This window comes from Salvelinus namaycush, chromosome 40 (genome assembly GCF_016432855.1).
Source record: "Salvelinus namaycush isolate Seneca chromosome 40, SaNama_1.0, whole genome shotgun sequence".
Lineage (NCBI taxonomy): Eukaryota > Metazoa > Chordata > Actinopteri > Salmoniformes > Salmonidae > Salvelinus > Salvelinus namaycush.
In genome coordinates this window covers 6,875,959-6,903,463 of record NC_052346.1, presented here as the reverse complement: position 1 = coordinate 6,903,463, position 27,505 = coordinate 6,875,959, and the positions used below count along the sequence as shown (strand labels likewise).

At 45.1% G+C, this 27,505-nt stretch overlaps 1 protein-coding gene across 1 annotated transcript; it reads left to right on the top strand.

The window, feature by feature from the left end:
- Nucleotides 1-1,243: 1,243 nt before the first annotated feature.
- Nucleotides 1,244-17,613, top strand: mxra5a (matrix-remodelling associated 5a). The gene is made up of 11 exons (XM_038980125.1): nucleotides 1,244-2,460; nucleotides 2,643-2,865; nucleotides 3,423-3,552; nucleotides 4,447-4,685; nucleotides 4,985-5,136; nucleotides 5,332-5,815; nucleotides 7,795-11,669; nucleotides 11,879-12,824; nucleotides 14,499-14,685; nucleotides 14,960-15,102; nucleotides 15,273-17,613. The coding sequence occupies exons 2-11, from the start codon at nucleotides 2,672-2,674 to the stop codon at nucleotides 16,864-16,866; spliced, it is 7,944 nt and encodes a 2,647-aa protein (XP_038836053.1). The 5' UTR covers nucleotides 1,244-2,460; nucleotides 2,643-2,671; the 3' UTR covers nucleotides 16,867-17,613.
- Nucleotides 17,614-27,505: the final 9,892 nt, after the last annotated feature.

The following is a 27,505-nucleotide window of genomic DNA, read 5'->3' as shown; positions in this document are numbered from 1 at the left end:
GTGTATAGCCATAATTCACAATGATATCTTTCCACTCTTGGCAAAGGGTATGGTACCAGTAATTAGTCTGAGGGGAAGGTATCATTTTGGTGGCAGGCACAATCGCCATCAATTAAGTATTTCCAATATTAATTTCATGATACATTTCTCATCTTCTTTTACAGATCTCCAGAGCGGAAATCCCAGAACATTAACCCTCATCAAATGGAATCTGCTATATGTGTATGTACGCTCTTTAGAGGATATCTTGCACAAGCTATCTGACTTTTGGACCAGCTTGTCAAGATGACGCAATGTGTGTGGTGCTGGACCGAGGTGACTCTGTACTTTAGGTCCCCCTCTTGGCACTTTGATATTGGCCACACCTACATGTGGCTTTGGTGCAGCTGTGTGCTATTGGCTGTTGAAGTGACATGATGATAGATGTCAGGACAGGATCACGGTCTGACATATATCTCAGGCGGTTGGTCGAACACACAGGCTTCTCAGCTCTCTGACCCCCTGGGAAACTTTGAACTCTTCGCTCCTCAAGGTTGACATGATCACACACAGTAGGTCAATAGGGTCCGCTGCCTCCTTCAGCCACAAGGCTTCCCACTGGTGGGTTAAAGGATTATTGTGAGGTCAGTCCCCAGGGATCAGGTTTTGTAAGTTTGATTTATTCATTATAATGCTCTAATGCTAATCATCCCACTGTGCTTAATGATAGTATATAATGGCCTTTATGTTTGCTACTGTGTTTTCTTCTTCAACAAAGCGATAGATTTCCCCTCTCCTTAATAACATCTTAGTTATTCCATAATTAACCATCATTAAAGCTTTCCTAAGGGGTTCATGGATTCTGTCTCAGGGTAGATGTTGATGTTGTTTACTCAGCTAACTGAATGCCTGTTGTGGTCGATGCTTTAGCGAGAGAGCGAGACCGAGTGTGCACGAGAGAGCGCACGAGAGAGAGACTAAGGAACAAGTCCTGTTTCAAAGATTAAACACAATTAACCCACTTGGGGTTTCTTAAATAAACACAATTATTTTAATTAAACAAGCAAAATACCTTTCTGCAGGAGATTTCTTTGTGTATCGTAAATACAGTGTATTTTCCCCGCCTTCGGCATAGCACTGCATCATAAAATGAAAATGCCAAATACAAGTTATGAGTTTTAATTATGCTGTATCTGCTTCTACACTAGAAAGCCAAAAGTAATATGAATGGCATGTTAAGAGATAACACTTTTTGTATTAACTTGCATAAGGCAAAGTAATGCAAGTGTACAGCCATAATTCACAATGATATCTTTCCACTCTTGGCAAAAGGTATGGACCAGTAATTATTCTATGAGGGGAAGGTATAATTTAAATAAACACACAGGCTTCTCAGCTCTCTGACCCCCTGGGAAACTTTGAACTCTTCGCTCCTCAAGGTTGACATGATCACACACAGCAGGTCAATAGGGTCCGCTGCCTCCCTCAGCCACAAGGCTTCCCATTGGTGGGTTAAAGGATTATTGTGAGGTCAGTCCCTAGGGATCAGGTTTTCTGAACTTTTATATAGACCTCACCCTACAAGCACACACACACACACACACACACACACACACGATCTGATTTGCGTGTTCTAAAATGCTGTCCTATTAACACCAAATCAACTAAGGGGATATGGGGATAGATTGGCCAGTGTGACATACTGTTTGTGGTTCCTGGAATGCTTGCAAATGACACATGTGCTTGCTGATACAGTACTGTGTGTGTTGTGTGATGGAGGGGGAGATGTTAAATGACAGGGCTGTAAAACCAACATAAACTTGACCTTGGTCTGTCTGCTCCCTTAACTTAGTAGGTAACCTCACATGATGGTCTACAGTAGAGAAGTACAACAGAGAAAAGAAGTAGCCTGTGGTATCTTCCTTAATTTTTTATAAATGAATTCATGAATTTAATGAAGATAAAGTCTCAAAACAGCGATTCCTGGAAGTGGCCAACTGTCAATGGAAAAACGATATCCTTATTGTAACGACCTACTGTAGCCGATTTCAGCAGTTGCCGTCTCTTACGTCTCTCTCACTTTATTACCCCTCCTTGGGTCCTTCTGCTTCTCGAGACTGACTGTATGTTGGAAACGATTAGCCATTCACTCACCCCTCGCTGTCCGTAGAAGGCGCATCCTGCACTGTACCGTTTTGGGCAGAAGTTACATTTTATTTGCAAAGTTTCTCAAGGGGCTACACACGAAACTAAACGGATACTTCAAACAGTCTATCGAAGCCCTGTGCGCATTTCTGTCTACGGATTTTACATCGGAATTTGTTGTAACTATTTTATTCTTTGGGGAGTTTGTCATTATAGGACTGTATAACTATGGAGTTATGCGCTTCGTGAGGAGTGGCGTTGAGGAGACACCAAAGCCATGGTAAAATGGGATACAGTGAGTCTGGATCTAAATAAAAGTTTATAAAACAATCTAAGGTGAGATGTTTCATATTTTCCTTTCGGTTCAGGTCATACCATGTTTGATGTGCGTAAAGATGCGTTCATACAGAGGTCACTAATTTCGCGCATAGTCAAAACGATTTTTTGTCAGAGCTCACCTTTTCATTTGTGTTTGAGTACTACTGAAATGAGCCAATAATGAATCTGTAACCCTCCAGTGATAGGAGGTAGGAACACTTTGTGGTGGATGGATGCGCAGCTGAAGATGGATTGTCCCGCCGCATTCATATTGATACTGTCCGTGCTGATGGTGCCAGTTACAAGTCTCCCCTGCCCGCGCCAGTGCACGTGTCCTCAGGCCACAGAGGTGCACTGCACGTTCCGTTCCCTGCTCGCGGTGCCCGCCGGCATACCCAGACAAGTGGAGCGCATGAACCTGGGGTAAGCCTGGTGGATTGACTTTATTCAATGACCCGCAATGAGACCATAGGCCTAAAAAACAAGCGTCGTGCACAATAACTTATACCTACAGACGTGCAGTATGTGTAAAATGTGAAGTGCATAAAGTATACGATTTGTATTTATGCATGTGCATTGTAGGCCAATACAATTAGAGGCCTTTAGAATTGTTTACAGTTAAACATGTGCTGAGCATGTGCCTGAAATTAATCTCTCTGCAAGTCACAAGTAAATGTGCATAATGCAATATGCCTACAGTGAAGTCTGATGTAATCTTATTGTATGCTTATTATATACCCCATGCTTTTTACTGAGTCATTTTACATATGAGCTATTTCTTAAAAATAACAGAAAGGCCCACCCACTGTATATGTTCCCAACTGCCACCTTTATTGACAATGTTTTGATTTAAGTTCAGTCATGTCTTTAGCCATTTCTTCTTATACAGTCAGAAACGAAGGCACGTCGCTCCACAAAGAACACGTCAAGTAAGTTAATAGTCAGTCATGAATTGCTTGTGTCGTCGTTGTTTCCTGTAGGTTTAACACCATAAACCATGTGACCCAGACCTCTCTGGCTGGGTTGAGGAAGCTGGAGCTTCTGTTGATGCATGGGAACGATCTCCACAACATTCCCAACGGGGCCTTCAGGGATCTCATGTCCTTACAGGTACAAATCAAATGTTATTTGTCACATGCGCTGAATACAACAGGGTTAGACCTTACAGTGAAATGCTTAGTTACTTACTTAGCCCTTAACCAACAATGCAGTTTTAAGAAAAATAAGTGTTAAGTAAAAAATAAAATAAAAAATAATTCAAGAGCAGCAGTAAAATAACAGTAGCGAGGCTATATACAGGGGGTACCGGTACAAAGTCAATGTGCGGGGGCACCGGTTAGTCCAGGTATTTGAGGTAATATGTACATGTGGGTAGAATTAAAGTGACTATGCATAGATAATAAACAGAGAGTAGCAACAGTGTAAAAGAGGGGTGGGGGGGGGGGCACACTGCAAATAGTCCGGGTAGCCATTTGATTACCTGTTCAGGAGTCTTGTGGCTTGGGGGTAAAAACTGTTGAGAAGCCTTTTTGTCCTAGACTTGGCACTCTGGTACCGCTTGCCATGCGGTATTAGAGAGAACAGTCTGTGGCTGGGGTCTTTGATGGCCCCAGTGATGTACTGGGCTGTACGCACTACCCTCTGTAGTGCCTTGCGGTCGGAGGTTGAGCAGTTTCCATACCAGGCAGTGATGCAACCAGTCAGGATGCTCTCAATGGTGCAGCTGTATAACTTTTTGAGGCTCTGCCAAGTCTTTTCAGTCTCCTGAGGGGGAATAGGCTTTGTCATGCCCTCTTCACGACTGTCTTGGTGTGCTTGGACCATGTTAGTTTGTTGGTGATGTGGACACCAAGGAACTTGAAGCTTAGTTTTTTTGGCCTAGAACTACACAGCTGTTTTCAAATAATCAAAGCTTGATGATGAGTTGGTTATTTGAAGTTTGGGAAACCCTGCTCTATTCTATTAGGATGATAACTCACTCACCTCTGCCTTTCTTTCCCTCAGATGCTGAAAATGAGCTATAACAAACTGAAGGAGATCAACAGACACACTCTCCAGGGTCTGTGGTCTTTGACCAGACTCCACCTGGACCACAACCGTCTGGAGTTCATTCAACCAGACACCTTTCAGGGCCTCACCTCCCTACGTCTCCTACAGCTGGAGGGGAACAGACTGCAGCAGCTCCACCCCTCTACCTTTTCCACCTTCTCCATGATGGGACACTTCCACGTCTCCACCCTCAGGTGAAGCCGAGCATGATGAACTACAGTACCCATAATGCTCTGGACAATATTTTATCAGTTTTATCATAGTATCGGGCACTTTCTCAATTCATCTTTCCTCGATTCTTTGCGTCCTCTCTCCTCACCGTCTTCTCAAAACCCATTGTAGAAGGTCAGAGGGGTGGGACCTTCTCTAATGCAGTTGAAAATGAGGCAAGGAAATAGGATGTGAGGAATCACAGAAGGAGGAATTGAGATGGAGCCAAGATGTTTGAAGCTAACGTTATAATGTCCCTCCTGTCTCCTTATCGATTCATCAGGCACCTGTACCTGTCGGAGAACAGCCTGACCTCGCTGCCCCAGAAGCTGCTGGGAGGAATGCCCCAGCTGGAGAACCTCTTCCTGCATGGGAACCCCTGGACATGTGACTGCAGGATGAAGTGGTTCCCCGACTGGAACAAAAACTCACCAGGTTATGTATTTTATTTACCAGCTACTCAGTGAATGTACGTATTTGTCAGTGATGGCAGATACAATTGGATCAATGCTCATTTTACACATTTGTGCCTTGAAAATGTATGTCCAAAACCTAACCAACCTTCACACTCGGAATTCCAAACATCGGATAATGATGTTAATGTTCCCTCTCGTCTTCCTTTCTTTATAGGTGTGCTGAAGTGTAAAAAGGACAGGGCCTACCCAGGAGGTCAGCTCTGCCTTATGTGTTACTCCCCAAAGAACTTACGAATGAAAGAAGTCCTGGGCCTGGACACACTGGGCTGCTCCAGCCCCGTTATCACCTCCCCTGATCAACCTACGACCCCAGAGGACACAGAGACCGAGGTCATGACCCTGGAGGAGTTCAAGGGGCCATTTGGCAACATTACCTTAGGCCTGACGGACGAACATGGGAACAAAGTGGATCTGGAGTGCAGCGTCGGAGAGCCCCGCAGAGAGTTGTCTAAGGTCAGCTGGGAGCAGGTCAACCCTCTGCAGCTGGCCTCTAATGTGAGTATCTCCGTGGATCTGGAGTGTCCCATCAACAGGGACAATTATGAGAGACTCTGGAAGCTGATCGCCTACTATAGCGACACGCCCGCTCACCTGCAGAGAGAGATCATGCTGACTAAGGAGCCGGTGCCCAGCTACAGGTAGGCTGGATTAAGAAACCGCTTTTTAACTGATCATTATGGGCCAAATTCTACTTGAGTAACATTTTCACTTAGTCATGCATTGAGATCAATGCACGTGAACGTTTGTGGAAGTTAGGATTTGCCCATGTGTGATTTTATTTGTTCATTTCAGATTGGTCCTCAATACAGAGCACAGTTGTCAAACTCATTTTCCCCAAGGGCCGCATTCAGTCTTCACTGAGTTCCAAAGGGCCACACTTAAAATGTATTGTATTTCCTTGCCATCAAAATGTGCCAAAAATTGTCCTCACTCTATTTTTCGATGCTCCCTGACTGTCTAGCTTTCGTTTCGATGACTGTTAGCTAGCTGGACAGAGTGAATAGACTGTAAATGTAGGTCCATTATCATTTCTACACAGTCTTGATTTGGTTTTAGTCAATTTAAATATTGATTGAGATTGGTTTTTTCCCACAAAAATAAATAAATGTACAGTACCAGTCAAAAGTTTGGACACCTACTCATTCCAGGGTTTTTCTTTATTTTTAATATTTTCTACATTGTAGATGTAGAAAATGTAGTAACCAAAAACGTGTTAAACAAATGAAAATATATTTTATATTTGATTCTTTAAAGTAGCCACCCTTTGCCTTGACAGCTTTGCACACTCTTGGCATTCTCTCAACCAGCTTCATGAGTTAGTCACCTGGAATGCATTTCAATTAACAGGTGTGCCTTGTTAAAAGTTAATTTGTGGAATTTCTTTCCTTCTTAATGCGTTTGAGCCAATCAGTTTGGAAAATTTCAAGAACTTTTAAAGTTTCTTCAAGTGCTGTCGCAAAAACCATCAAGCGCTATGATGAAACTGGCTCTCATGAGGACTGCCACAGGAAAGGAAGACCCAGAGTTACCTCTGCTGCAGAGGATAAGTTCATTAGAGTTACCAGCCTCAGAAATAGCTGCCCAAATAAATGCTTCACAGAGTTCAAGTAACAGACACATCTCAACATCAACTGTTCAGAGGAGACTGCGTGAATCAGGCCTTCATGGTCAAATTTCTGCAAAGAAACAACTACTGAAGGACACAAATAAGAAGAAGAGACTTGCTTGGGCCAAAAAACACGAGCAATGGACATTAGACCAGTGGAAATCTGTCCTTTGGTCTGATGAGTATAAATTTTAGATTTTTGGTTCCACAACCATTGTGTCTCTGTGAGACGAAGAGTAGGTGAACGGATGATTTCGCATGGTTCCCACCGTGAAGTGGGATGGTGTGGGGGTGATTTGCTGGTGACTGATTTAGAATTCAAGGCACACTTAACCAGCATGGCTACCACAGCATTCTGCACCGATACGCCATCCCATCTGGTTTGCACTTAGTGGGACTATCATTTGTTTTTCAACAGGACAATGACCCAAAACACACCTCCAGGCTGTGTAAGAGCTATTTGACCAAGATGGAGAGTGATGGAGTACTGCATCAGATGACCTGGCCTCCACAATCACCCGACCACAACCAAATTGAGATGGTTTGGGATGAGTTGGGCGGCAGAGTGAAAGAAAAGCAGCCAACAAGTGCTCAGCATATGTGGAAACTCCTTCAAGACTGTTGGAAAAGCATTCCAGGCGAAGCTGGTTGAGAGAATGCCAAGAGTGTGCAAAGCTGTCATCGAGGCAAAGGGTGGCTACTTTGAAGAATCTCCAATATAAAATCTATTTTGATTTGTTTAACACTTTTTTGGTTACTACATGATTCCATATGTGTTATTTAATCATTTTGATGTCTTCACTATTATTCTACAGGGTAGAAAATAGTAAAAATAAAAAAAGATTAGTAGGTGTGTCTAAACTTTTGACTGGTACTGTATATATTAATAATAATCAAACCACCCGCAGGCCGGATTGAATGGGCCTTGAGTTCAATACGTGATATAGAGCATCTAATTTCATACTGCTATGTTATGTGTTTTTTTCTAATAAACTCAAACTTGATCTCCAGGTACAGGCAAGACCTGGAGAGAGACGCGTTGTACTACACAGGGGTTAAGGCTAACATGGTAGCTCAACCATCCTGGCTGATGCAGAGCTCTGTGGACCTGCAGCTGAACAGGCCCCAGTCCACTGGGAAGAGCGTCAAGCTGATCCTCAGCACCCACCTCACACAGACCGTGGAGTCTGAGCTGGAGCGCAGACAACGCAGGACATGGGTCATGATAGAGAACACAAACGCTACCAGGACGACGCTGAGTGTTGTAGTGGGCAGCGCTGCTGTAATAGACTGTAACGTGTTGAGCTCAGGAGACACGGTGGTTCACTGGATGCTGCCAGACGGGACCCAGCTGGAGGCACCGTACAGCAGCCCAGACAACAGGGTGTCAGTGTCGAGCACCGGCAGGTTGGATATTAAAACTGTAGGACACTCAGACTCAGGGATATATTACTGTATCGCCCAGGTCTCTGACGACCTCAGTGTCCTCCCTTTCCGCCTGACGGTCGAGGAGTCCTCCAGTCCTCCCCCTCTTGGAGGGGATGAGACGGCGCCTACCCTCGTAGAGGGGTTCACCGGTGTCCCTCTCACTCTGAACTGTGTCGTGTCTGGCTCTCCTGACCCTGAGATTAACTGGATCCTTCCTGACAGCAACATAGTGAGTCACAGAGTCAACTCTTCTAGAGCGCTGGTGTATTCCAACGGAACTCTGAGAGTCCCAGAGAGTCGACTGACAGACAGTGGATATTATAAGTGTGTGGCGATGAACCAGCATGGTGTGTATTCCCTGGCTACTAAGGTGACTCTCACCAGACAGTTAGGAGCAGAGATGCGACCACTGAGGAGAATGCGGCCACAGTCCGCTTCAGGGGTCAACATCAGGGTCAAAGCCCCCATGGAGAACACTGAGGAGGCATCAGGGGACAATGAGGGCGCACAGGAGGAAGTCCCCTCCTCGTCTTCCTCCTCTTCCTCCTCATCCTCATCCCTGAGCCGTGTGGAGCTAATGAATCGGCGGAGAGGTCAAAGTTCAAACAGGGGTGGTGGACATCCATTTAGAAACACATGGAGGCGACCTGCTGTACCTAGAAAAGCAACCACGACAGGGACAAATGATGAAGACAAGAAAAACACAGTGGGGACGAGGAGGAGGATTAACGTGGCAAACAAAAATATAGACCCGGAGAAGTGGGCGGACATTTTGGCCAAAATCCGTGACAAGAACGGACAGGGTAACACTATCATGACACCCAGCTCAACTCACCTCACCACAAAGACGAATCAGGAGTCAACAACAACAGCCAGCGCTAAGCAGACAGAGTCTCCGGACAACATAGAGGGATCAATAGACGACCTCCACGAGGAAGAGGAGAAAGAGCCATACACACCCACTATTATACCGCATACACCCACTCAGCACACTACTTACACCACAGACTCCGATGCGGATACAGGCACAAATCATGCCCGTTTCACGCAGCCGGTCACAGAGCCTGTCACATCTGTTCCCCAGCAGCTCAGTAACACTGTCACACACACAGAGACGCAAGGCAGGCACACAGTCACACCCACACACTCCCAGACCCTGGGTCAGCTGCGTGTGAACGTCTGGACCAGTTCTTCATACCACGATTCTTTACAAGGAGAAAATCAAAGCACCACCCCCACCGCTTTGGCTACAGATGGTGACGCGGTTACAGAGTCTGATATCTCACCCACATCTGAGGATAATCAGGGGGCGGAAGACGCTAACGAACCCAGTGTTGTTAACAGCTATAATGAAGGAGGTGACGCATATTTAGACAGAGCTGAACTTGACCCATCACTCACCACCACCACAGTTAGAGGGTACTCTGAATCGGAAACAGAGAGCGATGAATTTGATCACTCTCTCACTGAGACTCAGAGCACAACTGCTAAACTAGAAACACATGCACAGCTAAAGCAGCAAACAACGTCGAATATAACCTATCTTCCACTCAGCACTCCCTCTCCCACAACCGAGCTCACTTCAGCTGTGAATATGAGGAAGGAAACTCCAGGTGAGGTGGCTACTCGACTCAGAAACCAGAACTCCAGGAGGAGGAATGGGGGTGGGGGCAGGAGAAGAAGGCCCAATACGGGTAGAAAGAAGCCAAAGCCTAATAATCCGTTGAGAAGTGATTTTACAACCTCAGCCACACCTATGGACGCGCTCCCAACAACTACCAAGGCAACCACTGCCACATGGATTAAAATAGAAATGTTCGACAAGGCCAAAAGCATGACGGACAGGTTTAATACCGCAGTTCCATCGACGGGCAGCCAAGCAACGTCATCAGGCAGAGTGAGTCACGAAGAGAACACAGGAGTCTCTTTATACCAAGACAGGATTGACCCTTCAGTGAAGCCTACAACTCGAAAGGGCACCCTTTCACCACACGCCAAACCACTGTTCAGGAGCACACCAGCCCCACTGGCGTCTCCCACAACCTCTTTAACAGAAACATATAAACAATCATCCCAGAGTAGCCATCACAGAACAGCCCCAGAAAGAGCCTCTCAGACTCCGAACACTCAGAGCCCAGTCCCAGAGCACTCGGTTGTGCACACGACAGCCAATCAGGGGAAATTTACAAGCATCCCCCTTCCTGCAGTTAAACCAACCGAGACAACACAAAGAGGAGGCAGCGATACCGTAGACCTTCACCCTGTTCCAAGTCCTGACAAGTCCCCGGAGAACCGCAACACTCGACCGGGACTGCTACCAGATGGACAGCTCAACACACCAGACAATCGATATACAACAGGTACGACGGAGGTTAAAAAAGTGCCGGTCAAAGAGATTGACAGCGTGTCTCCGTCTATCCGGCATGAAATAACCAGTGCACACGGCACAACACACGCCCCGGGTGCCTCAACAAAAGAGCCCTTTCATGAAGAGGTAGAACATGAGAAGGCTCGGGTTAGTACCACTGAAATGCCGGTGACATCTGAAAGCTCTTATCACGGATCTGATCCTTCTAAAACAGTCACTGTTAAGCCCGGAACAACCTCTGATGGGCACTATAACATCAGAGAAAGCACATCCACCACAGGCAAAGCCCGAACACCAGTGGAAAATGTTGCCGTTTCTGTTGCTGCTACTACAACAAAGGATGTTACTCCAACTATGTCACCTCTCACCTCCACATCAGTTAGGGCATCTGTAGTTTTCCCCTCTAGGGTGAAGCCTCAGAACCCTGTACTAAACACTCCATCCACTAGGGTCAGGACCCAACCTTCATCCAGAACAGTGGAGGTTCCCTCCAACTCCAACCACATCCCAGACAGTCACAGAGAGAGAGTCCTCATCTCTCAACCCGACCAGAGGAACAACCCGATCCTCAACAGAGGAGACTCCATCCTAATCACCAGATCTGACCCCAACAGACAACCACCACCAGCCGACTCCCACACCACTACTAAACTAGAGTCAACTGACATCAGACCTGATCCAGTCACCGGTGTTAAACCAACCACCACAGAACCCAGAACACCCCACAGGCACAGGACAGTCACAAACACAAACACCCAGATGGTCAAACAGACGACCACTACAACCACTCTCACTCCCACCACCACAATGAGCGTTTCTCAGACTTCATTAGTGTCTTCATCGAAGCCTCAGAGTCCGTCCAGTGGGGGCCAGAGGACAGAGACCCCTACCCAGACACAGGGGTTATCAGGTGGGGTGTCGGGAGGTGGTCAGAGACCATCCGTAGCAGGACCTGCTGTAAGAGGGAAGCCCCGGATCACCAATGTGGATGTGCAGACAGTGACAGTGAATGCAGAGATGGATGCACAGCTGCCCTGTGTGGCTGTAGGGGAGCCCAAGCCTTTCCTCTCCTGGACGAGAGTCTCCACTGGTATGTATAACAGTACTTCCGTTTCTGTTCTCCCCTCTTCATAGAACATCCGCCTGTTAATGTAACAAAAAAAAGGAGAATCCTATTTGTCATGATATAAGCTATGCTCCATTCTTGTCAACAGACAACATGTTGTAGAAGTAATCCTTTATCTGCATTGTTTTAATCTGCTCGATGTCTTGAAACATGTGTTCTTTTCATTCATGCAGGAGCGACAGTAGCCCAGAACACTCGGGTCCAGAGGTTCGAGGTCCATCCCAACGGCACGTTTATCATCCGTAACAGCCAGCCCCAGGACCGAGGCCAGTACCTCTGTATGGTCCAGAACCAGTATGGCGTGGACAAGATGGTGGTCTCCCTGATGGTCCTGGCCCAGCATCCCAGAGTGCTCCAGCCACGCTACCGCGATGCTACCGTGTACCACGGAGACGGCATCGATTTGGAGTGCCAGGTACAGGGACATCCCATGCCCCGGGTCACCTGGGTGCTGCCTGACAGGGTCCACCTCACTGCCCCCCCAGCCCCGGGCCCTGACAACCCAGCCAGTGGCCCCCAGTCTGGCCCCAAGCGTGTGGACCTCCTCGGTAACGGTACTCTCCGGATAACCCAGGCCAGCTACACAGACAGAGGGATCTATAAATGTATCGGCAGCAGCGTGGCGGGAGCCGATACAGTCTCTGTCCGTCTCCATGTGGCAGCCTTGGCTCCAGTCATTCAACAACCTCGCTATGAGAACATGTCCCTCCCCGAGGGCAGCACGGCCTACATCCACTGCACCGCCAAAGGAGCCCCTACGCCCATCATCCGCTGGACCACGCCCGACGGAGTCCAGCTCCTCACCTCGCAGTTCGTCAACGGCCGTAATTTCTTTGTCTTCCCCAACGGGACCCTGTACATCCGTGGGCTAGGCCAAGGCAATGCAGGGAGATATGAGTGTGTGGCCAGTAATGCGGTAGGAGCCTCCAGGAGAACCAGCATTCTGACAGTACTGAGACTCCCATCCTCCACCAAGGCCAGGATTACCTCCTCGTCTCCCCAGAGGACTGACGTGGTCTATGGGGGGCTGCTGAGGCTAGACTGCATTGCCACAGGAAAACCAGAGCCCAGGATCGTCTGGAGGACCCCCTCTAAGAAACTAGTGGATTCCCAGTACAGGTATGCATCTTCTGGCATCTTTTTCACTCACTGTCTAATATGCACTACAGGCCATTGTCTGTATGTACAGTGCTTTTTACAGTACTTTTTCCACATTTTGTTTTGTTACAGCCTGAATTTAAAATGGATTAAATTGAGATTTTATGTCACTGGCCTACACAAAAGATCCCATTATGTCAGCGTGGAATTATGTTTTTAGACATTTAAAAAAAAAAATGTAAAAAAGGAAAAGCTGAAATGTCTTGAGTCAATAAGTATTCAACCCATTTGTTATGGCAGGGAAAAGTCACATAATAAGTTGCATGGTCTGTGTGCAATAATAGTGTTTAACGTGATTTGTGAATGACTACCACGTCTCTGTATCCCACACATACAATTATCTATAAAGTCCCTCAGTCGAGCAATGAATTCAAACACCGATTCAATCACAAAGACCAGGGATGCCAGGGACCACCAATGCTTTGCAAAGAAGAGCACCTATTAGTAGATGAGTAAAGATTTAAAAAGCAGACGTTGAATATCCCTTTGAGCATGGTGAAGTTATTAATTACACTTTGGATGGTGTATCAGTACACCCAGTCGCTACAAAGATACAGGCGTCCTTCCTGCCAGAGAGGAAGGAAACCGCTCAGGAATTTCACCACGAGGCCAATGGTGACTGTGATAGGAGAAAACTGAGGATGGATCAACAACATTGTAGTTACTCCACAATACTAACCTAAATTACAGAGTGAAAAGAAGGAAGCCTGTTCAGAATTAAAATGTTCCAAAATATGCATCCTGTTTGCAAAGAAATTCACTTTATGTCCTGAATACAAAGCGTTATGTTTGGGGAAAATCCAACACAACACATCACTGAGTACCACTCATCATATTTTCAAGTTATGATAGAAAGAGATGGAAATAGAGCTAACCACAGGCAAAATCCTAGAGGAAAGCCTGGTTCAGTCTGCTATCCAACAGACACTGGGAGACAAATTCACCTTTCAGTAGGACAATAACCTAAAACACAAGGCCAAATATACACTAGAGTTGCTTACCAAGAATGTTCCTTAGTGGCCTAGTTACAGTTTAGACTTAAATCGGCTTGAAAATGTATGGCAAGACTTGAAAATGGCTGTCTAGAAATGATCAACAACCAATTTAACAAAGCTTGAAGAATTATTTAAATAATGATGTGCAAATATTGTATAATCCAGGTGTGCAAAGCTCTTAGAGACTCACCCAGAAAGACTCACAGCTGTAATCGCTGCCAAAGGTGCTTCTAACATGTATTGACTCAAGGGTGTGAATACTTATGTAAATGAAATATGTGTGTATTTTATTTTCAATATATTAGCAAAAATTTCTAAAAACATGTTTACACTTTGTCATTATGGGGTATTGTGGGAAAAAAATATATTGAATCCATTTTGAATTCAGGCTGTAACACAACAAAATGTGGAATAAGTCAAAGGGTATGAATACTTTCTGACGGCATTGTATGTCAACTATCATCATCAGATGTTATCATGAATGAGAAGGTTTACTGTGAAATCATACAGGCACATTTTCTATTCCCTAAAGGTTAGCTGAAAAAACATTTTAAAAATACCTAAAATGGTTGCTATTAACAGCAGGACAGCAGGACATACTGTTATAAAAACTTGTTTTTGTTGGGGGGGGGCGTTTCAGCTTCGACCCCAGGATAAGGGTGTTCACCAATGGTTCTCTGGCCATCCAGGCCATGACAGAGAAAGATGATGGGGACTACCTGTGTGTGGCCCGAAACAAGATAGGGGACGACTACATGCTTCTGAGGGTTAGCGTGCTGACCAAGCCGGCCAAGATTGAGCAGAAGCAGCTGCTGGCCAGTCAGAAGGTCTGTCTTTTGTCTTAGGTTTCTATGTAAATAATGGGCCACATCCCAAATGGTACCCTATTCCCTGTACAGTGCACTACTTTTGACCAGAGCCCTATGGGCCTTAGTGAAAAAGAGTGCACTGTATAGGGGTTAGGTTGCCATATGGAGCAGAACCTTGGTGTTCTTAATGTGATATTTGAATGTGTTGCATGTGAGTGTCATGCAAATATTTCGGGTTGATTTTCTGTCTAATGTACGATTGGATAGACAAGAAATATTTTTGAATCTGAAGGTGATGTACGGAGGAGACCTGAAGGTGGACTGTGTAGCGTCTGGCCTCCCCAACCCTGAGATCCGCTGGGCTCTGCCGGACGGCACCATGATCAACACACTGAAACAGACGGATAGTAGGGCTAGAGGTGGCCGCACCCGCAGGTACTTGCTATTTGTTGAATCACATCTAACTTCACACGTACCGTAATATGTTATTGAATCACATAATACAGTATTTACACACAATCTGTTATTGAAGCACATTAACTGCATAGTCGATAAGGATCACAGTACAATTTTCAAACAATCACCCAACCCCTCCCACCCCCCAGATACGTAGTATTCGACAACGGGACGTTGTACGCCAACGACGTGGGGATGAGAGAGGAAGGAGACTACACCTGCTACGCTGAGAACCAGATAGGGAAGGATGAGATGAAGGTTCACGTCAAGGTGGTGGCGGACCCTCCGATCATCAGAGACAAAACTCAAAGCCCTGAAGTCATCAGGGTTCTTTATGGGGAGACCGTGTCTCTGAAGTGCAGCGCCAAGGGAGAGCCGACACCAGTCATCACATGGCTCTCCCCCACTAACCGGGCCATTGCCTCCTCCTCTGATAAGTACCAGGTCCATAATGATGGTACATTGGTGGTCCAGAAGGCACAAGGCTTTGATGCTGGTAACTACACCTGCACAGCTAGGAACAGTGCCGGCCAGGACAGCAAAGTCACCAGGGTGGACGTCCTTGTGATGCCGCCAACCATCAACGGACTGAGAGGTATGGTCAACACTATCAGAGTGACGGCTATAAGGGACCAGCGCACCATGCTGGCCTGTGAGGCCGTGGGGACACCCATCCCCCAGGTCATGTGGGTGTTACCGGAGAACGTCATTCTCCCGGCGCCATACTACGGAAGCAGAATGACGGTGCATCGTAACGGTACGTTGGATATACGTTCGCCGAAGGGGACCGACTCGGCTCAGCTGGCCTGCATCGCACGCAACGAGGGCGGGGAGGCCAGGCTGATGGTCCACCTGGAGGTTAGAGAGATGGTAGAGAGGCCGCAGCTCAGAGGGCCCAAAACAGAGAGCCTCTCTCTAACGGTAGGTGGTACCATGACCCTGAACTGCTCCTTTGAAGGAGGCCCAGCACCCCCAACAGTAACCTGGATCCTCCCTAATGGTTCCCCCCTCATGAGCGGTGCCCAGTTCTCCAAGTTCTTCCACCGACCTGACGGCTCCTTGGTCATCACTAACCCCTCTGTCTCTGAGAGTGGTATGTACCGTTGCCTGGCGAGGAATGTAGCCGGGCTAGTGGAACGTACTATTACTTTAGCCCCGGAGAGGAAACCAGAGATCAATAACCGTTACAACTCCCCCATCAGTATTATGAATGGGGAGAGCCTCCAACTCCACTGTCTCTCCACGGGGGACCCCCTCCGGCTGACGTGGACCCTGCCCAGTGGGGTGGTCCTGGGGCGGCCACAGAGAGCCGGTCGCTACGCCGTCCTAGCCAATGGAACGCTCGCCATCCAGCAGGCGTCCGTCTACGACCGCGGCTCCTACGTCTGCCGAGCGGCCAACGAGTACGGCAGCGCCCTGCTCTCTGTGCCCGTCATCGTCATTGCGTACCTGCCTCGCATCACCAATGGCCCGCCTCCCGTGATATACGCTCGCCATGGCGTGGCAGTCCAGCTGAACTGTGTTGCCACGGGGATCCCCCGAGCTGAGATTGCCTGGGAGACGCCGGATAGGACGCGGCTAGCGGTCAGTGCCCAGCCACGCCTCTTTGGCAACAAGTACCTCCACCCACAAGGCTCTCTCATCATCCAGAACCCCACACAGAGAGACCAGGGCTTCTACAAATGCACCGCCAGGAACGTAATAGGGGTCGATACTAAAGCCACCTATCTACATGTGTTCTGATTAGCCTTAGACAAATAGGTTTTCATCATATGCCCAAGAAACTGCCAAAGGAGCTGAGCACAGCCGATACTTTTCATCCATCCACATGATGTTGGAGAGCCTTTGAATCACTGTCAATGCAAAGTAAAGATACACTTTCCAACTGGTAGCTAAACAAACAAGCTACTGTGTATGCAGTAGCGGTTCTCTATCTGTCCTGTGACACCATTCAAGGCCATGTTTCAGCTGCGTTTCAACAACCATTTTGTGACAAAGCCGTTTTTCACTCATCAAAAAACACTTTGCTCTGAAGGACTTTAAATCTTCTGCGCTGACCATGACAATTTATGTCAAACTGTTTTGATAAGCATAGCTAAATATCTTCTTATGTTTCGATTAATGAAAATATTCTAAATGATACAGAAAATAACCAATATTGCTGAAATGAGGACGATTTCAGGGGCCTAAGCAACAATGGCTGGTGTTTGAATAACTGCTTCACAACCATCCATATCATCTTACTATCTTAACAAAAAGTATTTTTAAGGACTTGTAACCCTGCTATTTACAGGTGAGACTCACACATTACCGTTACTGTGATGATTGTACATGCAATATGGTTTAGATCTGATTGCAACCCTCATAGGTGTCAACATCAGCACATAAAATAATACTAATATGTTTTTACATGCCCTCATTATTAAATTATTTGTCTTTTAAAAGAATTTTACACATTTTTAATAAAGAGAAGCTCAAAATCCATCGAAATCTTGTAGAATATTACTTATATAAGATTGAGAAAAGACTATGGATGCGCCCCAAATAATGCACTATATAGGAAATAAGATGTAATTTAAGATACAACCGTAGTGTATGGAACCTGGTCAAAGTAGCGCACTACAAAGGGAATAGGGTGCAATTTGGGAAGGGAGTAAGAATTTAGAACTAGGTCACGACAGATTAGGGATCTGTCTTCCAAGAGTAAACATTTTCAAACGTAGCTCTGGGAATTATTATACAGTCATGGTCCCTCTCTTGCTAAAAGGAGAACCATCTGGTTGTGTGGGGAATTCCCCTGTTAGTTCACTGGTTTCCCTCTGAAAGAATTCCCGCTTTAACTATACAGACTTAATTGTAATCAGCTTTCATGATTGATGAAATCCACTCACAACTTGAAGTGGTGCAGTACCGCTGCAAGAGGGATGACATAGAACATGTGTTTCTTTGACTATTGATGTACCTGCTCTTCAGGAAATGGCCCGTACATTTGCCTGTTGAGCCCGAATAAATCTTCCCTCTTTTGTTTCAGATAATCGAAGAAATAAAGGCTTTAGCGGTCTCTCACTGACCCAGGTCAAACACAAAGCAGAAACCACCCAGGGCAGCTGCTCACATCTTGGACACACCTGTCTGTCCCAGTTCTATAGAGATGAAGTCGTCCTTTTGCCATTACAGTACCATATTGTCATCAGCACTAAGTACTGCGGTCTTGCTGTGTTTATATTCCGTTTCCACCTCCACTCTGCTCTGTCTCTTAACATAGTTAACGTAATACCCTATTATGCAGATAGTGAGACTGATGACATCATAGGAGGGCGAGAGAATGACAGAGAGAGGTGATGAGAGAAAGAGAGAGAGGTAGTGAGCTCATGGGCTCCTGAGTTCTTCTGCAAAAAGATAGAAATAGAGTTGGATTAATGTAGATAAACGTGATTTCTTTTGCAAGGACTTATACAGAATACTAAACTCAACATCAAAAACTTCAATCCATATCAAAATTCCATACCTAAAACCTTGATTTTGGACAAAATTACCTGAATGAACAATTACTACAAAGGACTTTGACTCGGTACCAGTACCCCCTGTATATAGCCGCGTTATTGTTGTGTAATTTTCTTGTTACTTTTTGATTATTATTTTTTTTAATTCACTTTAGTTTATTTAGTAAATATTTTCTAGTTAATTTTGTTAAATAAATCTTAAGAAATAAGGCTACTAAGTGTAACATTATAGCTTCCGTCCCTCTCCTCGCCCCTACCTGGGCTCGAACCAGGGACCCTCTGCACACAGACAGTCACCCTGGAAGCATCGTTACCCATCGCTCCACAAAAGCCGCAGCCCTTGCAGAGCAAGGGGAACAACTACTTCAAGGTCTCAGAGCGAGTGATGTCACCAATTGAAACGCTATTAGCGCGCACCCCGCTAAGTAGCTAGCCATAACACATCGGTTACATAAGCTACCAAACAGCTAGGACAAAACTGACCTGGCTGCAACTTCAATTAGCACTGAAGTGTGAAGTGAGAGGTGTGAAAACTCTTGAGCCCAACGATGGCAGGAGAGTTTCACAGCCAGCAGAACAGCCCACCTCAGCCACGACCACAACCTCACCACAATGGGACAAGCAACACAGGACCCACCAACCCAACAGACCACACCCTCCTTACAGGCCCCCTGTCAGCTCCCCTGATAGCCCTCTTGACAACCCCCACATATCCACTAAGGATACACAAAAGCCAGAGATTGTGCTCCTCATTGACTCAAATGACAAATACATTCAAGAGGATAAACTTTTCCCAAACAGAAAGTAGCTAAACTCTGGTGCCCAAGCACTAGGCATGCCCTGGAGCTGTTGTCGGAGGACAGACTAGGGTCCCCCAGCCACATCATAATTCACACAGGCACAAATTACCTGAGGGCCCAGCATGAAAGGGTGGCCACAGCACTCAATGGAGTGATTGAACAAGTGGTTATCTCCACCCTGCTACCACGAAAATACTTTCACCCTGCCACCATACAGCGGGTTAATGCAAGCATTTCGCGAGACTGTGCCTCAAAACCTAATGTCTACCTGGCCCACCACTCCACCCTGGATTTTAACAGCCTTTACGACCAGGTCCACCTCTACAAGGCAGCAATCCCAACTTTTGCCAGGACCGTGAAGGACGTTACCCTCAACCGTAGCCCTAGCACCTCAGACAGACGCAACAGAGCAACGGACAAACCTCCCAGACCTGCAAGACCCCCTCCTGAAGGACCTGCACCGAGGCCACAGCATCGCCAGCCAAACCCAAGACCACCCCAAGCAAACCCTGGCCACACCCTATATACAGTTGAAGTTTGATGTTTACATACACCTTAGCCAAATACATTTAAACTCAGTTTTTTCACAATTCCTGACATTTAATCCTAGTAAAAATTCCCTGTCTTAGGTCAGTTAGGATCACCACTTCTTTTTAAGAATGTGAAATAATAGTAGAGAGAATGATTTATTTCAGCTTTTATTTATTTTATCACATTCCCAGTGAGTCAGAAGTTTACAAACACTCAATAGGTATTTGGTAGCATTGCCTTTAAATTGTTTAACTTGGGTCAAACGTGTTGGGTAGCCTTCCATAAGCTTCCCACAATACGTTGGGTGAATTTTGGCCCATTCCTCCTGACAGTGCTGGTGTAACTGAGTCAGGTTTGTAGGCCTCCTTACTCCCACACACTTTTTCAGTTCTGCCCACAAATTTTCTATGGGATTGAGGTCAGGGCTTTGTAATGGCCACTCCAATACCTTGACTTTGTTGTCCTTAAGCCATTTTGCCACAACTTTGAAAGTATGCTTGGGGTCATTGTCCATTTGGAAGACCCATTTGCGACCAAGCTTTAACTTCCTGACTGATGTCTTGAGATGTTGCTTCAATATAGCCACATCATTTTCCTTATTCATGATGCCATCTATTTTGTGAAGTGCACCAGTCAAAACATGATGCTGCCACCCCCGTGCTTCACGGTTGGGATGGTGTTCTTCGGCTTGCAAGCCTCCCCCTTTTTCCTCCAAACATAACGATGTTCATTATGGCCAAACAGTTCTATTTTTGTTTCATCAGACCAGACGACATTTCTCCAAAAAGTACGATCTTTGTCCCCATGTGAAGTTGCAAACCGTAGTATGTCTTTTTTATGGCGGTTCTGGAGCAGTGGCTTCTTCCTTGCTGAGCGGCCTTTCAGGTTATGTCGATATAGGACTCGTTTTACTGTGGATATAGATACTTTTGTACCTGTTTCCTCCAGCATCTTCACAAGGTCCTTTGCTGTTGTTCTGGGATTGATTTGCACTTTTCACACCAAAGTACATTCATCTCTAGGAGACAGAACACGTCTCCTTCCTGAGCGGTATGATGGCTGTGTGGTCCCATGGTGTTTATACTTGCGTACTATTGTTTGTACAGATGAACGTGGTACCTTCAGGCATTTGGAAATTGCTCCCAAGGATGAACCAGGCTTGTGGAGGTCTACAATTTTTTGTCTGAGGTCTTGGCTGATTTCTTTTGATTTTCCCATGATGTCAAGCAAAGAGGCACTGAGTTTGAAGGTAGTCCTTGAAATACATCCACAGGTACACCTCCAATTGACTCAAATGATGTCAATTAGACTATCAGAAGCTTCTAAAGCCTTGACATCATTTTCTGGAATTTACCAAACTGTTTAAAGGCACTTTAGTATCAGGTTGTGCGCTACTGGTAAGAAGTCAGGTGCAGGAGAGCGGAGAGTTGTGATCAGGCGCACACTTAAATTGGCAGAAGTAACAACAGACAGACGCAACTGCGTCAAAAACCTCCAGCCAAATGGCAAAAGTGCAAAGCGCGACAACAGTCACAATAATGCATAAGTTAAACAATTAAACACACTTGGGTTCAACACCCGGGGAAAAAACAGCCTGGCGCGTAACACGAAACATGTAACAAAACAATTCCACACAAAGACATGGGGGAAACAGAGGGACTATATATGTAGTGTGATTAGGGAATGTAAACCAGGTGTGCGGGGAAACAAGACAAAACAAATGGAACAATGACAAGTGGAGCAGGGATGGCTAGAAGACCGGTGACGTCGACCGCCGAACGCCGCCCGAATAAGGAGAAGAGCCGACTTATTTGTGAAGTTGTGACATTTAGTGTATGTAAACTTCTGACCCACTGGAATGGTGATACAGTGAATTATAAGTCAAATAATCTGTCTGTAAACAATTGTTGGAAAAATTACTTTCGTCATGCACAAAGTAGATGTCCTAACCGACTTGCCAGAACTGTAGTTTGTTAGCAAGAAATTTGTGGAGTGGTTGAAAAATGAGATTTAATGACTCCAACCTACGTATGTGTATGTATGTTATATCCTGCCTGTTTGGCCCTGTCCGGGGGTATCGTCGGATGGGGCCACAGTGTCTCCCGACCCCTCCTGTCTCAGGCTCCACTATTTATGCTGCAGTAGTTTATGTGTAGGGGGGGCTAGGGTCAGTCTGTTATATCTGGAGTATTTCTCCTGTCTTATCCGGTGTCCTGTGTGAATGCTCTCTATTTTTCTCTTTCTTTCTCTCTTTTTCTCTCTTTCTTTCTTTCTTTCTTTCTCTCTCTCTCGGAGGACCTAAGCCCTGGACCTTGCCTCAGGACTACCTGGCCTGATGACTCATTGCTGTCCCCAGTCCACCTGGCCGTGCTGCTGCTCCAGTTTTAACTGTTCTGCCTGCGGCTATGGAACCCTGACCTGTTCACCGGACATGCTACCTGTCCCAGACCTGCTGTTTTCAACTCTCTAGAGAGCAGGAGCAGTAGAGATACTCTGAATGATCGGCTATGAAAAGCCAACTGACATTTACTCCTGAGGTGCTGACCTGTTGCACCCTCGACAACCACTGTGATTATTATTATTTGTCCCTGCTGGTCATCTATGAACATTTGAACATCTTGGCCATGTTCTGTTATAATCTCCACCCGGCACAGGCAGAAGAGGACTGGCCACCCCTCATAGCCTGGTTCCTCTCTAGGGTTCTTCCTAGGTTCTGGCCTTTCTAGGGAGTTTTTCCTAGCCACCGTGCTTCTACACCTGCATTGCTTGCTGTTTGGGGTTTAAGGCTGGGTTTCTGTACAGCACTTTGTGACATCAGCTGATGTAAGAAGTGCTTTATAAATAAATTTGATTGATTGATTGATATAAACTTCCGACTTCAACTGTAGGCCTCCACATTTCAGACCTAAGCCCCTTCTGCCCACCCCATGCTCCCCGCCCCTGCGGCAAGAACCTCAACATAACAGCAGGACATATGCCCAGGCCGTGAGCAGAGCAACAGGCCTAACCCCCACTATTACACCCACCCAAGCTCCATCCTGCGACCTAAGAGGTATGTATCAGATGCTCAACATGTTCTGCTCCAACCTACTGTGATGGTCCGGGCCTAAACCACACAAAAACAACACTAGACACTATGGAACACAAAGCTTTTACTATCTCATCCTGGAATATACAAGGTCTGAGGTCATCTGCCTTTGGCCTAAAGAGCAGCAACCTAGACTTCATCAAAGAAATTGAAAATACAGACATTGTCATCATACAAGAAACATGGCATAAAGGAGACAGACCCACTGGTTGCCCTCTAGGCTACAGAGAGCTGGAAGTCCCATCCACCAAACTACCTGATGTGAAACAGGGAAGAGACTCATGGGGTATGCTAATTTGGTATAGTGCAGACCTAATCCACTCTATTAAATTAATAAAAACAGGAACATTTTACATCTGGCTAGAAATTAATAAGGAAATTATCTCTACAGAGAAAAATGCCCTCGTGTGCTACCTATATCCCCCCAATAGAATCCCCATACTTTAACGATGACAGCTTCTCCATCCTAGAGGGGGAGATCAACAATTTCCAGGCCCAGGGATATGTACTAGTCTGTGGCGACCTAAATGCCAGAACTGGACAAGAACCTGACACCCTCAGCACACAGGGGGACAAACACCTACCTAGAGGTGACAGCATTTGCTCCCCAATATGCCCCCCTAGACACAACTACGACAACATAACCAACAAAAATGGGTCACAACTCCTGCAGCTCTGTTGGACTCTGGGTATGTACATAGTCAATGGTTGGCTTCGAGGGGACTCCTATGGTAGGTACACATATAGCTCATCTCTTGGCAGTAGTACTGTAAACTACTTTATCACTGACCTCAACCCAGAGTCTCTTAGAGCGTTCACAGTCAGTCCACTGACACCCCTATCAGATCACAGCAACATCACACTCTACTTGAACAGAGCTATGCTCAGTCATGAGTCATCAAAGCCAAAAAAACTGAATAATATTAAGAAATGCTATAGATGGAAGGAAAGTAGTGTGGAAATCTACCAAAAAACAATTGGGCAACAACAAATCCAATCCTTTCTAGACAATTTCCTGGACAAAATGTTTCAGTATAATAGTGAAGGTGTAAACTTGGCAGTAGAAAACCTAAACAGTATATTTGACCTCTCAGCTTCCCTATCAAATCTAAAAATTTCAAGCAGACAACCTAAGAAAATGAATAACAATGACTAATGGTTTGATGAAGAATGCAAAAACCTAAGAAAGAATTTGAGAAACCTATCCAACCCAAAACATAAAGACCCAGAAAACCTGAGCCTATGCCTTCACTATGGTGAATCACTAAAACAATACAGAAATACAATACAGAAAAAGAAGGAACAGCACGTCAGAAATCAGCTCAATGTAATTGAAGAATCCATCGAATCTAACCACTTCTAGGAAAATTGGAGAACTCTAAACAAACAACAACACGAAGAGATATCTATCCAAAACGGAGATGTATCGATAAACCACTTCTCCAATCTTTTTGGCTCTATAATAAAGAACAAACAGCAAAAACATGTACATGATCAAATACAAATATTAGAATCAACTATTAAAGACTACCAGAACCCTCTAGATTCTCCAATTACATTGAATGAACTACAGGACAATATACAACCCAAAAAGGCCTATGGGGTTGATGGTATCCTAAATGAAATTATAAAATATACAGACCACAAATTCCAATTGGCTATACTTAAACTCTTTAACATCCTCAGCTCTGGCATCTTCCCCAATATTTGGAACCAAGGACTGATCCCAATCCACAAAAGTGGAGACAAATTTGACCCCAATAACTACAGTGGGATATGTGTCAACAGCAACATTGGAAAAATCCTCTGCATTATCATTAACAGCAGACTCTACATTTCCTCAGCGAAAACAATGTAATGAGCAAAGGTCAAATTGGCTTTTTACCAAATTACCGTACGACAGACCACCTACTCACCCTGCACACCCTGATTGACAAACAAACAAGCCAAAACAAAGGCAAAGTCTTCTCATGCTTTGTTGTTTTCAAAAAAGCTTTTAACTCAATTTGGTATGAGGGCCTGCTATACAAATTGATGGAAAGTGGTGTTGGGGGAAAAACATACGACATTATAAAATCCATGTACACAAACAACAAAAAAGTGTGTGGTTAAAATTGGCAAAGAACACACATTTCTTTCCACGGGTCCGGGGGATGAGACAGGGATGCAGCTTAAGCCCCACCCTCTTCAACATATATATCAACAAATTGGCGAGGGCACAAGAGCAGTCTGCAGCACCCGGTCTCACCCTACTAGAATCTGAAGTCAAAGGTCTACTGTTTGCTGATGATCTGGTGCTTCTGTTCCCAACCATGGAGGGCCTACAGCAGCACCTAGATCTTCTGCACAGATTCTGTCAGAGCTGGGCCCTGACAGTAAATCTCAGTAAGACAAAAATAATGGTGTTCCAAAAAAGGTCCAGTTGCCAGGACCACGAATATAAATTCCATCTAGACACAGTTGCCCTAGAGCACACAAAAGACTATGCATACCTCTGCCTAAACATCAGTGCCACAGGTAACTTACACAAAAGCTGTGAACGATCTGAGAGACAACCCAAGAAAGGCCTTGTATGCCATCAAAAGGAACACATAATTTGACATACCAATTAGGATCTGGCAAAAAATACTTGAATCAGTTATAGAACCCATTGCCCTTTATGGTTGTGATGTCTGGGGTCCATTCACCAACCAAGAAATTCACAAAATGGGACAAACACCAAATTGAGACTGCATGCAGATTTCTGCAAAACTATCCTCTGTGTACTGTACAATGTAAAACACCAAATAATGCATACAGGGCAGAATTAGGCCGATAGCCCGGTAATTTTCAAAATCCAAAAAAAGACGTTAAATTCTACAAACACCTAAAAGGGTTTGGGAAAAACCTTCCATAACAAAGCCATTACCTACAGAGAAATTAACCTGGAGAAGAGCCCCCTAAGCAAGCTGGTCCTGGGGCTCTGTTCACAAACACAAACAGAACCCACAGAGCCCCAGGACAGCAACACAATTAGACCCGACCAAATCATGAGAAAACAAAAAAGATAATTACTTGACACATTGGAAAACATTGACCAGACCACTGTGATTGACCTAAAATTAAGGAAATATTTGACTATGTACAGACTCAGTGAGCATAGCCTTGCTATTGAGAAAGGCAGCTGAAGACAGACCTGGCTCTCAAGAAAAGACAGGCTATGTGCACACTGCCAACAAAATGAGGTGGAAACTGAGCTGCACTTCCTAGCCTCCTGCCAAATGTATGAAAGAATTCGAAAACAAATCCATTTTTGATAAACATATCTATTGGGTAAAATACCACAGTGTGAATTCCAGCAGCAAGATTTGTAACCTGTTGCCACAAGAAAAGGGAAACCAGTGAAGAACAAACACCATTGTAAATACAACCTACATTTATGTTTATTTATTTTCCCTTTTGTACTTTAACTATTTGCTCATCATTACAACACTGTGTATATATATATATATATATATATATATATATATATATATATATATATATATATATATATATAATATGACATTTGAAATGTCTTTATTCTTTGGAACTTCTGTTAGTGTAATGTTTACAGTTCATTTTTATTGTTTATTTCACTTTTGTTTATTATCTATTTAACTTGCTTTGGCAATGTAAGCATGTTTCCCATGCCAATAAAGCCCTTAGAGAGAGAGAGAGGGCAGAGCGAGAGGGCGGAGAGAGAGAGAGAGAGAGGGCAGACAGAAGACAGAGACAGAGAGAGGAGAGAGAGAATCTAGACAGATCATTGTTATTTCCAGAGGCAGCTTTTACCCAGATTATGTTGATGCTACAGAATCAAGTGGATGGTGATTTAGGAAGGTCTTTCCATGATCTGATTAAACACTAAAGATGTGTGGAGCACATTGTGAAAAGATTTTAGAGATTAACTGGGTTGAGTAAGGAAATTACGTGTCACTTTTAATAGGTTTATTTACCTGCACTTCCCTATGCTTATCAGTGAAATATTTTATTAGATACAAATGATTTTAGAGAATGAATAGGGAAGACTAGCATTAGAGGTTCCTCAATCTGAAAAACAAAATCAGCAACATATTTACAAAATGTGATCGTTTTGCTGTGTTGTGATTTGTAGAATCATAAATGTGACTTCATTTTAAAGAGAATCCGAGTGATCGTCTGTGTTCAGAACAAATCTAATCACAGGAGACATTCACCCTCACTGTCATGTGTTCTAGAGTCATGGGAACAGAATACAGGCCCTTTGGAACAGGCTGTGAATGCTAAATTCCACAATGATGAAAGCTGGAAAGCTGGAGTGTAAAACCCTCTTCCTCCCCTTGGTCTCTTAGATGATGACAAATGCTTGTGTGTGTGTGTGTGTGTGTGTGTGTGTGTGTGTGTGTGTGTGTGTGTGTGTGTGTGTGTGTGTGTGTGTGTGTGTGTGTGTGTGTGTGTGT